This window comes from Lepisosteus oculatus, chromosome 4 (genome assembly GCF_040954835.1).
Source record: "Lepisosteus oculatus isolate fLepOcu1 chromosome 4, fLepOcu1.hap2, whole genome shotgun sequence".
NCBI classification, from domain to species: domain Eukaryota; kingdom Metazoa; phylum Chordata; class Actinopteri; order Semionotiformes; family Lepisosteidae; genus Lepisosteus; species Lepisosteus oculatus.
The window spans coordinates 56,734,312-56,750,850 of NC_090699.1; the positions used below are offsets into that span (position 1 = coordinate 56,734,312).

The 16,539-nt window shown below is 40.5% G+C and overlaps 1 protein-coding gene across 3 annotated transcripts in view; it reads left to right on the forward strand.

Annotated features, from left to right (window-relative positions):
• Positions 1 to 16,539, forward strand: part of dnah12 (dynein, axonemal, heavy chain 12) — a 54,512-nt gene that overhangs the window by 24,010 nt on the left and 13,963 nt on the right. For all 3 annotated transcript variants that reach the window (XM_015347986.2, XM_015347987.2, XM_015347984.2), the window contains exons 32-55: positions 269 to 409; positions 537 to 620; positions 951 to 1,139; positions 2,101 to 2,220; positions 2,431 to 2,619; positions 2,818 to 2,969; positions 3,579 to 3,717; positions 4,094 to 4,260; positions 4,872 to 5,127; positions 5,404 to 5,703; positions 5,974 to 6,152; positions 6,716 to 6,908; positions 7,395 to 7,556; positions 8,154 to 8,348; positions 8,755 to 8,888; positions 10,857 to 11,019; positions 11,394 to 11,474; positions 11,574 to 11,750; positions 12,706 to 12,837; positions 13,581 to 13,670; positions 13,830 to 13,970; positions 14,497 to 14,738; positions 15,458 to 15,605; positions 16,092 to 16,237. In XM_015347986.2, the coding sequence (XP_015203472.2) occupies positions 269 to 409; positions 537 to 620; positions 951 to 1,139; positions 2,101 to 2,220; positions 2,431 to 2,619; positions 2,818 to 2,969; positions 3,579 to 3,717; positions 4,094 to 4,260; positions 4,872 to 5,127; positions 5,404 to 5,703; positions 5,974 to 6,152; positions 6,716 to 6,908; positions 7,395 to 7,556; positions 8,154 to 8,348; positions 8,755 to 8,888; positions 10,857 to 11,019; positions 11,394 to 11,474; positions 11,574 to 11,750; positions 12,706 to 12,837; positions 13,581 to 13,670; positions 13,830 to 13,970; positions 14,497 to 14,738; positions 15,458 to 15,605; positions 16,092 to 16,237 (3,920 nt within the window). The remainder of the gene's footprint in view (positions 1 to 268; positions 410 to 536; positions 621 to 950; positions 1,140 to 2,100; positions 2,221 to 2,430; positions 2,620 to 2,817; positions 2,970 to 3,578; positions 3,718 to 4,093; positions 4,261 to 4,871; positions 5,128 to 5,403; positions 5,704 to 5,973; positions 6,153 to 6,715; positions 6,909 to 7,394; positions 7,557 to 8,153; positions 8,349 to 8,754; positions 8,889 to 10,856; positions 11,020 to 11,393; positions 11,475 to 11,573; positions 11,751 to 12,705; positions 12,838 to 13,580; positions 13,671 to 13,829; positions 13,971 to 14,496; positions 14,739 to 15,457; positions 15,606 to 16,091; positions 16,238 to 16,539) is intronic.

Below are 16,539 nucleotides of genomic sequence, written 5' to 3' on the forward strand. Positions count from 1 at the left end.
GGGAAATTTCCGCAATCAGAGTAGAGTAAGCAGAAGCTTGGTTTTTGAGCTTTCGTAATTACAAAGAAGGGTAGAAAACAGAGCATCCTGTTAAGTGATTTAAAAAAATACACAGATTCTTCATTTATGTTAGAAACACTTCTGTTTTCTATAGAACAGGACAGATTTGTACACCCCGGTCCTGAATTTGTACTCCTATTGTGGTTTACCCCCTTTCATGACTCACTTATACCGCCAATTAAGAGCAAAGGGTGTGTGTTCGTTTCAGTGGGCTGATGGGATCGTTGCCAACACGTTTCGGGAGTTTGCTTCCACGGACACTCCTGATCGGAAGTGGGTTGTGTTTGATGGACCCATTGACACCCTGTGGATTGAGAGCATGAACACAGTGCTGGATGACAACAAGAAGGCAAGTATTCGAGGTTTTTATTGCTTTTGTGTGTTATGTTTAGTGTCCCTGTGCTCATATTTACCAATGCTAGAGAATACAAGCCTACAGTACCTCTGAATCCGATTACCTGGCCTTTTCTCTATAGTTATGTTTGATGAGCGGAGAAATTATTCAGATGTCCAGTCAGATGAGCCTCATCTTTGAAGCTATGGATCTCTCTCAGGCTTCTGTAAGTACATCTCTTACTTGATTGTTGACTTTTAATAAGAACAAAACAAGATTCATGGACAGTATTTGTCATCCCCTTTCCTGCAGTGCTCCAAAATCCCGGCAAAACACCAAAGCAAGGTTTGCCAGAAAAGTCAAACCAATCTAATCTAAATTTCTATTTATTTTTTCAATTTTAATTGAATTAATGAGCAGTTGTATGTCTTTTCCCAGATAATAGTGAAACTCTCTATTTAAAATACCAACTGTAGGAAATTGTGGTGTCTGAAGTAGAGCTGTCTTTATTGGGTTTATCTGCTGCTTCCATTTGTCCCTGGTGTTTGCTTCGCAGCCTGCTACTGTGAGTCGCTGTGGGATGATCTACATGGAGCCCTCTCAGCTAGGCTGGATGCCCATTGTGCTGTCCTGGCTGACAACACTGCCTGAACCATTGCAGCTCAAGGACAACACTGCACTCCTCTCTGAGCTCTTCCAGTGGCTGCTACCCCCCTCCCTCAGGCTGCTGCGCAAACACTGCAAGGTAGGATCTGTATTGTGCACATTGTAGTGCTGAAAGACCAAGTTAGTCCAATGCGGTAAACGTGCATTTACTGCGACTGCAGTTCATCTGAATCTGTCAAATGTGAATGAAAGCTCTGGATATTGCAATATCTCTTCTCGGGTTTCACCTAACCACTTTATTTTCCTTTCTTTCTCTTTGCTAGTGTCTTTGTTTAGGCCAATGTACTCCAGTAGAAAAAAATGCAATACAGACCAGTGTGCAAAAATAGCACAATTTAGAAACAATCCAGATAGGTGCAATATCATATTAACATGATATTGCAATTTTATACTAATATGTTTTATATTCAAAAATATATTGCAGTAGTACAAGCCAAATAATTGTACAAAATAATGCAGGTAAGAGGTACAATTTAATACACATTAAGTTCAATAAATAGAAAAAGTGTCATTAAATGACTGTACTTAAAGTAACGAGAAGTATCAGTGTGGCTGGGTGAAATAATGAGAAAACTTATGTTATGGAAGAAGATGCGAGTCCACTAGAACTGAGAAGATCACAGTACTGTCTCAACAGCTGAGTCTTGAATGGGCACTGGAATGTGGTTTGGGATTGTCTTGAAATCTGCTGGTAGTGCCCTCCACCGTTAAGGTGAAAGGGAGGAGAATCAATGAGCTCTGGAAAATGATCATGTGATCATTAAATTGGCTTCATCTCTCTCTTCTCCTCCCCACTGATAGCTGATGTGTGGTTAGTGTACTGGCGCATCCTGGTTGCCAGCACATATTCCAGGTGTATTCTGCCCATTGGTGGTGGTGGAGGGGAGTCCCCATTATCTTTAAAGCAGTTTGAGTGCGGTCTCCAGAAAACCACTATACAAGTGTAAGGAATTATTATTATGATCATCAGGTATCAAACAATAGTGTACTTTTAATGTACTGTATTGTTTCTCTAAAGCTGATTCTGTTTGATGTCGCAGGAGGTTGTGCCCACAAGCAACAGTAATACAGTTGTATCTCTCACACGCCTGTTTGAGATGCTGCTGGCTGAACCTGTAAAAGAGGAGCCAGGAAACAAGAACATGCGCTCCTGGATCATGGTACAGTACATCAGCTCAATACTGAAAAGCAGTTTTTCTTGCATATGTACATAGAATTGCTCTGCTTTTTGACTATTGGAAAAATAACAAAAAATGACATATTATATTATAAGTTATAATCAAAGTGCTAACTTTTTTTACCCTGCAGCTGTAATGTAAGGCTTTATAAACTAGAAGTTTGATTGATTCTTGCCCCTTTTGTTGCTCCAGGCAGCCTTTGCCTTCTCCTTAGTGTGGTCTGTGGGGGGCAGTTGTGACACAGAGAGTCGTGTCACGTTTGATAACTTTCTGCGGGAAATCATCGCAGGGAAATCGGAAGACCACCCGATCCCAAGCTCTGTGGGCAAGTGGGAATGCCCCTTGGAAGAAAAGGGACTGGTCTATGATTACTCATACGAGGTATGGCACTGGAAAGCAAGTAGCACAGCATTAGCAAACTTACTAGGTGTTGGAAAGCGCATTATATCAACCACACTGTGACTTTATATCTGCACTAACTGTAAACAGCAAAATCTTTTCTTGCGTGCAAACTGCACATTTTATTTTTGTGGGTCAGTACTTTTTGTGTTTTAATCTGAAATGTGATTTTCCCATTAGTTTAAAGGTAGGGGTCGCTGGGTTCATTGGAATGAGGCCATTAAGAACATCTCCCTTGGGGATAAGAACACTAACGTGCAGGATATCATTGTCCCGACAATGGACACCGTGCGGTACACCTACTTAATGGACCTTTGTGTGCAATATGAAAAGTAAGTTAAATTTCTTTTGTTCTATAGAATTGATTATGCTGCACACTACTAGGTTGTGATAATAAAGAAGTATAATATGATGTCATAAAACCTAAAGAATGCAGTTATAGTAGTTTTATTTATTATACATTTTACCTGTTTGTAAGGTTTAAACTCAAATGAAAATGTCCCCCATATAATCTCTGTCATATCTAATTTATGTGTAGCATTAATTTGTAGCACAGAACCCTTGACAACTGAGAATTGACAAAATGTTTCTGTTATATTTACCTCCAAAATTGGTCCTGGTGTGTGTGCATGTTTGTGTCTGTGTTTGCCCTTTGATGGACTAGCGGCCTGTCCAGGGTGTACCCTGCCTTGTGCCTGTTGCTTGCTGGGATAGGTTCCAGCTTCCCTGTGACCCTGAACTGGATAAATCAGTAAGAAAATGGAATAATGGTTAACACATTTTTGCTTGGCTCCAGTACTCCAGTTTCTCATAAATGGTTATGAAGTCAGTGGTGTGAGACACATAGATTTACAACTGATTTTAGCCATTTGGACTTGTAAATATTATCATTTTTTTAACCCTTCTGACTGTCATGTCCATATTCCTTTGATCTTTAAAAGGCCGCTGCTGTTTGTCGGCCCCACTGGCACTGGCAAATCTGTGTACGTGAAAGACAAACTCATGAACAACCTGGACAAAAACCGCTACCTTCCTTTCTTCATCAACTTCTCAGCCCGCACCAGTGCCAACCAGAGCCAAGTATGTGCCATTACAAGGCTTTGATATCTGCAGGTCAGCTGGTTCTCTAATGAACTGAATAATGTTAGTTATAGTCATTGTCATGGTTATTGTAGCTTTAGGAGAAGTAACAGGAGAAAAGAATGTGACATTAAAATCCTTAAATAAAAGATACCGATATCTAAAGTTAAAAGGCTATGAGACATATATTAAAAAAGTAATTTCTGCTTATACACTTTTATTCTTAAAATAACACGTTATAATAGTATGTTGCTATTAGTGTCTAGTTTCTAAGGTCCCAAGGATACGCTGCTGAAAGTGACAAAATAAGAGAGCTACAGTATTTCTGTTGGGGTCTGAGCTCTTGCTCGTGATGATCACGCTTGATTCTTTGCAGAACATCGTTATGTCCAGGCTGGACAAAAGGCGGAAGGGGGTATTTGGCCCGCCCATGGGGAAGAAGTGTGTAATCTTTGTGGACGATATGAACATGCCCGCCCTGGAGCAGTATGGCGCTCAGCCGCCCATTGAACTTCTCAGGCAGTTGTTTGACCATGGGAACTGGTAAGAACGTTTACAAATAGAACAAACTCGTTCAGCCCATTTAGCCTGTTTGATGGATGACTCTTTGCATAAAGAAGTTCCTCCTGTTCTAGGTTTGAAACAGTTTGCAGCTAGTGTCAACTTCTGTCCTCTAATTTTTGTTTCACGGTTGTTTCTAAAAAATCCCTGACTTTGTCAGTGCCTTTGAGGCACTTCAATCAGGTTTCTTTGTAATGTTCTCTGTTCAAGACTAAATAATTTAAGCTCTTTTAGCCTGTCAGGCTGTTATTTGTGTGACATGTGAAAGTGCATAAAACAAGTGTAAATTAATTTCTCTCTCAGTGCAGCTGGGCTATTTCTTTTCATAAGACCAATTATCATGCTACACAGCTCTTTTAACTACTTTGAACACATTTTCAGTGTTTTGATCTTTCCTTAAAATAGCACTTAATGTTGAATGTAATTAAAAGCTGTGATTTTGAGATCAAGAGTTAGGTACTATAGATTTCAGGGTAGAATTAATAAGATATACTAATTGTGAAATATTATAGTTATTACTACAATTCTTCAAGAAATTTTAGGATTCTGCTTTGTAATGTTCTTTTAACTCGCCGTGTTTAATGCTTCTAAAGGTATGACCTAAAAGACACATCCAAGATCACACTGGTGGACTTGCAGCTCATCTCTGCAATGGGTCCGCCAGGGGGAGGCAGGAATGCAGTGACACCCCGCTTTCTGCGTCATTTCATCATCTGCAGTATCAACTCCTTCAGCGATGACACCATGGTCCGTATCTTCTCTAACATCGTGGCCTTCTACCTCAGGAACCAAGAGTTCCCCCCAGATTATTTCACTGTGGGGAGCCAGATTGTCAGTGCAACCATGGAGGTCAGTGCAACACTTGATCACAGTTCACAAGCCTTTTCTTTAGATCTTCTAATTTGATTTTCTACTCTTCATCTCAAAAATGCAAGGATGCATTTATAGAATTTGATGGGTCAAATGAGACAAAATGTTGTCAAAGATGACTTCACCTAACTAAAGAACATAATGCAGACACAATCCGAGAAAGGAACGGAAAAGTAAAATAATGTTTCTGAGATATTTGAGTATTTGGATTTCAGAAAGTAAAGTGTGGCATTACGCTGTGTCTTATTTTTTCAGGTTTATAAGAAAGCAATGGAGAACCTCCTGCCCACTCCGGCCAAGTCCCATTATACCTTCAACCTGCGGGACTTCTCTCGTGTGATCCAAGGGTGCTTGTTACTGAGGAAGGAGTCCTTGGAGAACAAACGCACCATGATCCGCCTTTTTGTGCATGAGGTCTTCAGAGTCTTCTATGACCGCCTGGTGGATGACAAGGATAGAGCCTGGCTCTACCAGCTCATGAAGAACATCATCAAAGACCACTTTAAGGACAATTTTGACTCTGTTTTTGAGCACCTGAAGCAAGGAAAGTCCGCTGTAAGTACTGATGCAGAATGTTTCATCACAGGCAAAAAACATACACTCTACCATAGCTGTAGACTTGTTGGTGCAACATCTCAGTCCTACACAGAAAATTAACTCAGCCATTCCAGCCTAACAAATGCACAGTTGGCAAAATTAAATATTTAATGAAGGATGATTCCATTTATTGTCAAAACTATAAGTCAGATTTACCCTTCAATTTATGTCTGGTCATGCCTGACCATTTTGCACTGTTCGCGATTGACCAATGTGATCTTTCTGCAGTTATGTGAGGAAGATATGAGAAGCCTTCTATTTGGAGACTATATGAACCCTGACTTGGAAGATAATGAGAGACTGTATGCGGAGGTGCCCTCCATCGAGAACTTCAACCATGTGGTTGAGCAGTGTCTGGAAGAGTACAACCAGACTCACAAAACACGCATGAACTTAGTTATATTCCGGTAAGGACACAAGAATGAGAAGCAGTGGCTGATAAAGTTTAAGTACATTTCCATTTCTAGAAAATAGTGCTTATTTAAGTTTTCCCTTTAATACCCAGTCACATTGTTGTGCTTGGCTTCTACCCCAGGAAAGATCTACTGTTGATGTGCAATCAATGTGCACATAGCCATGGAAAAAAAATACATACACTATTCAGTCAAATTGTTTCGCCTGGAAGGTACTATTAATAACAGATCAGGCTATTAACTGAAGTAAATTTCAACATTGTAATGAAAGGAGAAGTTGTCCTAAATGTAACTTCAGCCTAACAAATCATAATGAAAAGCATTTCATCAATAGCTTTCTTCAAGAAAAAGTTGTCTCTGTCCTCTGTAGTATTACTCTTCATTGTTATTTATACCTGGTAAAATAAGAACATTAGCTACCTGCCAGCTCCTTTTTCAGTGTGTTTTTCAAAATTTGGATGAAAAAGAAACATTAAGACACTTCTTAACACGTGCCTGTAATGTAACATGTATAGGAAACTGTTTCCGATGTGTCATGATATATTTGTTCCCTCCAGCTACGTGCTGGAGCATCTGTCCAGGATCAGCCGTGTCCTGAAGCAGCCGGGTGGGAACGCACTGTTAGTTGGGGTGGGTGGCAGTGGGCGCCAGTCTCTTACACGCCTGGCCACTGCGATGGCCAAGATGACCATCTTCCAGCCGGAGATCTCCAAGAGTTATGGCATGAACGAGTGGAGAGAGGACCTCAAGGTAGAGTCAGAGATATCAAGGAAGTATTTTTATATAGGGTGTATTTACTGCTTTAGAGTTTTTTTTCCAGTTCCTTTACTATTTTCATGTAATCTCTATAAAACATTTAGACATTTAATTTGGTGTTTGTTGGTGTGCTAAGAAATGCAGAATTAGTCTAGAAAGAAAGCATCATTTTGCACTATGAAAATCTGATCTGATTGCTGCTAATGTTGCCTTGACACTATGATACACACTTCATGTCACCCAAGAAAACAGCCATGAATCTAGGCACTGGTCACCTGGGTTGACTTCACAATCAGCTGAAAAGAGTACTGATAAAGTGCATGGCTTCTAAAGGCATTCCACCTGATGTGAAGCACCGGAGATTCGATTTGGGTGAATTGTGTAGAACTGTTGAAGAAAACCATTGAATATGCTATGGGTCTGTGTTGTAATTCTGCAGCACTAAGGCTTGGCTTACTGTTTTGTCTTATATGTGGGCAGCGTCTGTTGAAGAACACTGGGGTGAAAGGCCAAAAGATGGTGTTCCTGCTGACAGATGCCCAGATCAAACAGGAGGCCTTCTTAGAGGATGTTGACAGTGTGCTGAACACCGGCGAAGTGCCCAACCTCTTCGCAGTGGATGAGAAGCAGGAGATCATGGAGGTAAGGGCAATCCAATGATACAGTATCTGCAAACAACTGTAGTTAACTTCTCTAGATGGGCTACTCCCCAGGCAGACTTTACCAAGAAAACAAACACTTGAAAAATACTTTGAGCTCCTATCAGGTTGCAGGTTTCACCTTGGTTTTGAAGACACTTATTCTGTGTATCTTTAAAAACTAAAAACTTTCTAGTACTGTATATTAAGTACCTAATCTTTTTTCATATTAACCTTACATTTGGTAAGGTCTGTCTGATGTGGTGGCAACCAGTTTCTCTGAATGGAGGATCTCTATTTCATAGTTCTTGTTCCATCAACCCTCTCGCCCCAAAACCTTGAATGCTTAAACACACAGAGTAAGATGAAACTGTCGAAACATTACCAGATTGCAATCAATGTAATTTATTCAGATTTTTCCAGTCCCGCTGTTTGACTGATGGTAGGGTTTTCCAAGTCATAAATACCTACTGGTACTTTCTATTTGTATCTCATATGAACAACAGTATTATTTTATTGCATTCTGATTTATTCTGCAGTTTCATAAAAACCAGAGTTTACTGTCACAATGCAGTACTGAGGCTACCCCACTCTCTTGCAGGCAGTGCGTCCCCTGGCTCAGGCTCGAAACAAGTCTGTGGAGTTTAGCCCGCTGTCCCTGTTTGCTTTTTTTGTGAACCGTTGCAAGGAGAACTTGCACGTTGTAGTGGCATTCAGCCCCATCGGGGAAGCCTTTAGAAACAGACTGCGGCAGTTCCCCTCTCTCATCAACTGCTGCACTATCGACTGGTTCCAGGTGAGAAACAAACGAGCAACTCCATAAAGGAATATCATACTTTTCACCTTTCTGTAGCACCAACCTGACTAACGTTTCACTTGTGAAAGCATCTCAATGTTTGTATATGGTTCCCTGTTTTTAAAGTAAAATCAACCAATCAGTCAACAGTCTACCAGATATTGCAGCATTGTAGCATACAACATAAATGCCTGAAATTAAAAGTGGGAACTTCTTCTTCTTCCTCTCTTCTTTCTTTGCAACTTTTTGTTGAAAATGGGGTCATGAAAAGGATACAAGACTGAACCAGGCAATACATTTAATTTCAGCCCAAATGTTCCAAAGCTTTTTAGTTCTGCATGCCTGGCTGTCTGGCTGTATGTAGCAGTGCCCCTATACAACTCTGTGCTCTGTGTTTCTGTGCCAGCCCTGGCCTGAGGAAGCCCTGGAGCGGGTGGCCAACAAGTTCCTAGAGACACTGGAGCTGAGTGACCATGAGCGCATGGAGGTCATGCCGATCTGCAAGAGCTTCCACACCTCCGCCATCCACTTGTCTGAGAAGTAGGCACTGCATATGTACATGTTATCGTTTAATTGATGCGAGTGTTTCTTTGAAACTCTGTTTTACAAGTTAAAAGCTGTTATAATACAGCAGAATTTACCATCAGACAAAAATGCATCAGTACTGTCGATTGCTTGGAAGCAATGAGCACCTGTCATTCCTTATTTATGTATTTTCATTCCCAGATGTCAAGCATTTGCTGAGGTTAGGGCTTTTGCATATTTAGGGTTATCTTTTATAGAGCCTTCATGCCCGGGTTAAGTTGCTAACAACAGAGCCTCTACAACCATTACTGTTTTACAAATGACTGGACTGTTTTTCTCCAAGTCATTCATACATTGTCATTCTCAGTCACCAGACAGTGTAGTGTAGCTCTTCCAACATCCATCCATTTTCTAACTGCTTCTTCCAACTGGGGGTTACAGCCTATACACGCAAGCAACAGGTGCAAGACAGGGTACACCCTGAATTGGACACCAGTCCATTGCAGGGCAGACACCCAGACTTAGGGCCAAGTTTCCCAGATCTGTTTCCCGGGCCACTTGACCTACCAGTATGTTTTTGGACTGTGGAAAAAAACTGAAGATCCTGTAGGAAGCCTATGCGAACAAAGGGAGGTCAGACAAACTCCACACAGATAGCATCCCAGGTCTGTAACTAAACCTGGGGCCCCCAGCGCCTGAGGCAGCAACACTAACCACTGTGCCAACAAGCCACTCTTGCTTTAACAACAACAACAACAACAACAACCACAACAACAGCCACAACAACCACAGCCATACCAAACACAGCAACAACAACAGCCACAACTACAAGAACCACAACAACAACAACAACCACAACTACAACCACTTTCTGGATACTTCACTTAAAGCACTTTACAGGTAATGGGGACTCCCCTCCACCACCAATATTCAGCATCCATCTGGATGATGCAACGGCAGCCATATTGCGCCAATACACTCACCACACACCAGCATTTACTAGGTGGAGGAGAACAGATTGATAAAGCCAGTTCATAGAAGAGGATTATTAGGAGGCCATGCTTGGTAAAGGCCAATGTGAAATTTGGCCAGGATTCTGAGGTAACGCCCATAATCTTTTTGAGAAACATCCTGGGATTTTTAATGACCTCAGAGAGTCGGGACTTTAGTTTTACGTCTCATCTGAAGGACCTTTTTCAAAAAGCACCTTTTTTCAAAAGTCTTAAAATGTCTCAGCCTCAGACTCAGAATCAGTAGGCTACCATTCCACCTTTAATTATGCCATGTTATATAAGGAAAATCTGCTTACAATAAACTCTACACAGATTTCCTTACCTGCTGTTTTTGGATGTATCCCAGGAAACATAGCTTTTAATCTGGACAACGCAAAGTAGTTAAGCTGACTGGCTGCTGTATCAATATTCAGGTCTTGTCCTGAATTGCTCTCTAATATAAAAAAAAGGAAAATAGAAAAAAGATGCTTATCTGAAATCATCAAATTATTTAGTAGGTCAAAGCGTACATGGTATGCGACCTTCTATGCTTGCATTAAAATCAACGTTTAGATAACGCAACATGAACAATGGCCTGAGATACTTTATGCCTGAAATTAAATACCAGGTTACCAGGGTTATCTTTACCAAATCTGTGTTTTTATTCAACAATCACGTTTTGTTAATCATCTGTGCACTGATTTTTATTTTTTGTATAACGTACCAGAGAGTGCAGTAAGAACATCTAACCATAATATTCCAATGGGAACTTGCCAAATCACAGTCTCCAGCCCACCCACCCCCACCCAGGATGGCTACCTGCCCCATACTCTCAAAATGACCATCATCAGTCTTCACTGATTTTGTAATGTGCCTGTCCTGGCCCATTCAGTAACAATCAGAACAAACAGAAGACAGTATTGTAAGAGTAAGTATTAATTCATTTCAGCTAATTCCTGAGAGTCTCGGTGCACGTTTTGTGTTTCCCCAGGTTCCTGCACAACCTGGGCCGCCACAACTATGTGACGCCCACCTCCTACCTTGAGCTCATTGCTGCATTCCGCCAGCTCCTCACACAGAAACGAGACACGGTGATGAAAGCCAAGAAGAGATACACCAACGGTCTTGATAAACTGGCTTTCGCAGAGTCTCAGGTACAAGCCATGTAAAAAATGACAAGTGCACTTTGAGGACGTTCCTCTGTATTTCATTTTTATTTCATGAACACATTGAACTAAGAATTCATTCATAACAAATCAAGCTTTTGACCGAATAGGCCTTTCTAATTACATAAACTTTCTAAACTGCTATCTTAACTTCTTAAAGAATGAAAAGGTACATTGTGCAGTACATTAGGCCATGTACAATCCATTGTCAAGAGATGTAGTGGTACAACAAATGAATAAGACAACGCAGATTGCAATGCAGATTCTTATTTGAAGTCTATACTCCTCATGTAGCCCTACAGAGCCTCAGCTATTTTGCTACACAAAGTACTTTACTGACTGCGCTGATCTTCTTCCTTAAGGTGGGAGAGATGAAAAAAGAGCTTGTAGACCTGCAGCCTAAACTGGAGCTGGCTAAGATTGAGAACACAAACATGATGAAGGTAGGTAAAGCAAAAATTCCGGCACTCTGTTGCAGAAATGGGATCATTAAACCACCGGCCCTTTTGGATAGCATTTGAACCTCTGTGGCGCTTTTGTAGATCATAGAAAAGGAGTCTGCAGAGGTACAGGCCAAGAGCAAAGTGGTGCGTGTGGACGAGGAAGCTGCTACTTTAAAGGCCAATGAGGCCCAGGCTCTGAAGGACGAGTGTGAAAGTGACCTGGCAGAGGCCATCCCTGCACTGGAAGCAGCTCTGTCTGCACTGGACACTCTCAAGGTAACAGTTTACACTGTTGAGAACAGTGTGTTCTCAAAGACGGTTTTCCGAACTCATACATCAGAAAGACCACCGAAACTAAAATTGTTCTGCAGTTAGGATCACACATTCTCCCTTCCCTTAACGACAGATTACTGTTCTTTTAAATTTTCTCCATTCATTGGAAGTTTCATTTCACACCTCTCTGCACCCATTCTGACTTCACACCTCTTGATTGGCCTCTCTTTCTGTCCCCTGCTCCCGCCTCTCACTCCTCCTCCCTCCCAACCTTTGTTCTCCCGCTACTTTACCTTTGCCTACTGCCCTGTCTCTCTCACACCTGAAGAAGGCTCCACGGCCGAAACGTTGTGTTCTCTTTCTTCTTTTTTTCAGCATGGAATAAACCTATTACTTGTTCCTTTGCAGCCTACGCATGCTGACGCAGCTACCCACCTGAACTACAACAGTTTACCAGGGCTCTGCAAATGTACTGATCACTGCAGCCTGCACATATCTTTTCTGATTACCGCTTTTCTACTGAAATCTATTAGCACCATGCAATATTATCTTGTTCAAACACAATAAATTATTTTTTGCTAATAGGCTTTTGTACTTTTCTGAGTGACACTGCAGTACACTGTATTTTCATTGCACTTTACTTTCCATGGTCTCAGAATATCCAGTACTGTATAATCCAGCTCAAATTTGTAGTATCTACTGTAGAAACTGCCAATACTTAATATTGCAGTACACAGTATTTACAGTACTGACAAGGATTGCCTTAGACATCTATATATGTTCCTCTTTGTACATAATGCAAATGCTACAGTATATATATATGCATTTGTACAAATTTGTACTTTACTGTATGTTGTATTTTTGGAGTTTTCATTATTCTACACAGTCTCTGTGTAAACAACAAACTGTAACATTTGTAAAGGTTGGTTTCCCAATACGTCATGTGTATCCTTTCCAGCCTTCTGACATTACCATTGTTAAATCCATGAAGAATCCCCCATCTGGAGTTAAGCTGGTGATGTCCGCTGTCTGTGTGATGAAGGAGATCAAGCCAGAGAAGATCAATGACCCTGATGGAACGGGGCAGAAGGTGAGTCTGGCTGTATTGCTGGGGACGCCCGGTTCCGTTCACTGAGTCCTTTAGTATCTACTGGGTCTTTTTGTCCATCCTCAGATAAATATTTTATTCAGGGATCCACTAAGCTGTTGCTTTAAATGACTTGTGAATTCCTAAACTTAAGTAATACAAAATGCAGTCACCTAATGTAATAATACTAATGTTTTAATAGTGTACATAAAGTATTATTTTAGAAATATTTGTTACTTTAGGGAAAATAATTGTGTGCCTACAAACTGTGTCACATCTCATTGGGGCTTCTGATTCGTTATTGTATCTCTGCTTTAATTTTTTTTTTTATTCAGTGGGTCTCCTGTGATGGATTGTACAGACTTTTTAGTCACAGTCTTGTAGTTGTCTTTTTTTCTCCATTCTACAGTAGATGTCTGAAGACTATTGTGGTCATACAATAAATTGAAGCTTTAGGTTTGAAAAGATAGTTTGCAAGGTAAAAAACAAACAGGAATGACTTTGGATTGTTTGAGAATTTTGCAAATGGAGTGTGAGTAAATATGAAAGGGGGGGGATTTGAAATAGGTTCTCATTTTTTCATAAAAGTGAGTTAACAATAAAAGGTGCTTAAAATACGAGAACGGGGAGCAATCCTGGAAAACAATCTTTTTAGGATAAAAAAGTAAGGTGTTTTTTATACACTACTGAGGCCCGCACAAGGTCAGACAATAACAAATTTATTGTTCCTCTTTAATTTTTATTAGATTTTGGACTATTGGGGTCCAAGTAAGAAGCTTTTGGGAGACATGAATTTCCTGCGAGACTTAAAAGTGTATGACAAAGACAATATTCCAGTAAGTACGTTTTTTTTATTTCATACATAACAGAAAGGTGTGGAATTTATGCCTCTTTAGTCTCTTCCTCAAAGTCATTAATCTGATTTTTACCTCAGACTTGACCCTTGTGAGGTTCCTCTCTCTTGCATGTAAAACGGTTTTGCTTTTGTGTGCTAGGTGCCCGTGATGCAGAAGATTCGCAGTGAATACATCACCAACCCTGATTTTGACCCCAGCAAAGTGGCCAAAGCCTCATCTGCAGCCGAGGGCCTGTGCAAGTGGATCCTGGCCATGGAGGTCTATGACCGTGTTGCCAAGGTGAGCTCTTCCTGAAAGTATGGTGGCACTACCAGGAGTGGTTAAAGAGTAAATAATATGACCCATGATTGTTATTTTCTTCAACTTGAGTCACAAGTTCTTTTATGATTGCATTGAACTTTCTTGAAATTCCTGTCGTGGTGTTCATGGAAAAGCACAATATAGGATAAAAGGTAGTTTACAACTCCTGTATTTTCTGAGATCTTTATGAAATTAGAAGGGGAATTTTCTTCTCATTTGATGACCACAATAACCTTGCAAATGTTGGTTGAACCTCGCTCTGTCCCTTTGAATGGCTCACCTCACCCAAAAAAACAGAATATAATGCAGGGTGTTTAAGGGAAAAAAGGCTCTAACTCCTCAGTAAAATCAGAGAGAATGAAAATAAGCATTGTGAAGGTAGAGCTTTTGCATCATTTGTTTCTGATCTGGCTTTACAAGTGCACAACAGGACCTGTTACTGCCATTACCAGTGTTTCAGTGTTAATAGGTAAGTTATTGTGCCTTTGTTGCTTGTGGCATGAAGGTGGTAGCCCCAAAGAAGGCAAACCTGATGGAGGCCCAGAGGTCTCTGGCGGAGACCATGACCCTTCTGAACCAGAAGAGGGCAGAGCTGAAGGAGGTGGAGGACCGGCTGGCTGCCCTGCAGCAGACCTTTGCAGAGAAGACCCAGGAGAAAGCCCAGCTGGAGTTCCAGGTGGATCTATGTGCCAAGAAGCTGGAGAGAGCCGAGAAACTGATTGGAGGACTGGGTGGGGAAAAGACCAGGTCAGGATCAAGTTCTCATTTGAAAGAGAAGTTTTGTACCCAACTAGTCTGTAGTAATCTATCAGCTACCAACTAATCAGTTTTTGCTTTGTGGTGCCTATGGTGGGTACCACCTCCAAGAATAGAAAGAAGTAATGTGTGTCATTAAAAGTGTGAATATTATTATTAATTTTGCTGGAGGTGGAAAATAACACGCAAATAGGTTTAAGGGAATTAACTAAAAGTTTATACTCATCGTTTGTATTACATCTTGTTGACTATGTATTTCTGTACTTATATTTTACTAACTCCATCTCAGGATGTCTGGTCTCAAAAGATAATATAGCCACATTGTATATTTACGCATAGCTGGCATAGTTCTCAGGGAAATGACCAAGTGACTTCTCCTAGAACAAACGGTCTGTTCAGCAGAAGGGGCTGCTTGTCACGCAAGCCAGCAGTAAAGAAAATATATGTACTGGTCAGCTTTCTAGAATGACCATATATAGCCACAATGCAAGCAGAGAGTCATGTGGTAGTGTATTTTGTATCGTTTGTTTCACAGTATAAAGGAGCACTGTAAGCATTGTCTTTTGAGTCTTGCATACAAGAGCAAGACTCCCATATGCATATGAAATAAAAATGACTTTCAACACACAAACTCTCGGCTGATACCCTTTGTTTGGCACAACAGTTTACTTCAGTATAAGCCTAATGCTGTTCATATTTTAAATCCACAGGTGGTCTAAAGCTGCTGAAGACCTTCAGAATACCTATGACAACCTGACAGGGGACGTGCTGATCTCTGCTGGGGTCATCGCCTACCTTGGTGCCTTTACTGCGGCCTTCCGTCTTGAGTGCACTAAGAACTGGACCAAAGTCTGCAAGGTCTTTGCATCTTACCCCATTGTATCACCCCAGTTTCTTAAAAGTTTTACTGACTGCTAACCAAATGACAAATTCCAACATCTCAGTGGAAATAACCTGGCCACGGTTTTCAAGGTTTGATAATGGAAACCTTTACAAAACCAAGATTTAACATTAAAAACAAAACTTTAAAAAACCAAGACTTTAATTTGGGTTTGTTGAATTTGATTTTATGCAACTTTGTGGGATGACAATTAAGTTAGAGCATCGGAATCTGACAAGTTAAATTATTTGCAATCGTCATTACCAAAAGCAGTTGGACGTTTTTGTTTCAATGTAAATTAGTGCTTAGTTACGTTGCATATCTATCTGCACATTAAATGTATTTATAAGAAATGTATCATCTTTATTATGATAACGACATCTATGGTGGTGATGGTACAATGTTATATGCAATATGCAGAAATTGTGCTATAGTGTTAATATATTTTTTTGTTTCTTATCCAGACCAAAAATATCCCATCCTCTGATGACTTCTCTCTCAGTAAAACCTTGGGCGATCCCATTAAGATCAGAGCCTGGAACATTGCTGGGCTGCCCACTGACAGCTTCTCTATTGACAACGGGGTGATTGTGAGCAACTCCAGGCGATGGTGTGTAAGAATGGGCACCACCTTTACCTATAAAATAGGGACTTCTAAGAGTATGTTATATGATTTTATCTGTAAAACAACATTAATAGTTACATTTTCTTTGCTATCACCCTTACTGAGTTCTATACGTCATAATATGCCATAGCTTTTTGTATTGTGGAAACTTTGAAGTGTAAGCCAAATTCAGATGCAAAACAGTCACAATTTTAAGATATTCGAATTACAATTGAGGCTAAGAAATCATAGGAGTCAACTGAATTTATTTTAAAGGAATAGCATTTTTACAAGTAGCTAAAGTTCTC